Source organism: Penaeus monodon, chromosome 20, assembly GCF_015228065.2.
Source record: "Penaeus monodon isolate SGIC_2016 chromosome 20, NSTDA_Pmon_1, whole genome shotgun sequence".
NCBI lineage: Eukaryota > Metazoa > Arthropoda > Malacostraca > Decapoda > Penaeidae > Penaeus > Penaeus monodon.
The window spans coordinates 39,342,348-39,342,565 of NC_051405.1; the positions used below are offsets into that span (position 1 = coordinate 39,342,348).

General features: G+C 42.7%; 1 protein-coding gene across 1 annotated transcript in view; it reads left to right on the plus strand.

Moving 5' to 3' along the window:
- LOC119586072 (gamma-glutamyl hydrolase-like) overlaps window positions 1-218 on the plus strand; it is a gene marked incomplete at its 5' end in the record, with an annotated part of 7,308 nt that overhangs the window by 1,379 nt on the left and 5,711 nt on the right. The window contains 1 exon segment of the mRNA XM_037934772.1: window positions 109-187. Coding sequence (XP_037790700.1) covers window positions 109-187 — 79 coding nt within the window.

The following is a 218-nucleotide window of genomic DNA, read 5'->3' on the forward strand; positions in this document are numbered from 1 at the left end:
CCAAGTACATAGCACCATTCATATAGACTGAAGACCACACACAGTAGTCGGCAGTATCAAAAAGTAAATCACTATGTTCAGATTTCATAACACTGGTATCTCTTGCAGGTTTATGTTCCCAGGAGGTGCCAACTCTATCACCAACTCCAGTGGATACGGAGCAGCTGGTGCCAAGATATACCAGCTTGTTAGTAATGATATATGCTGGCTTTGTGAGT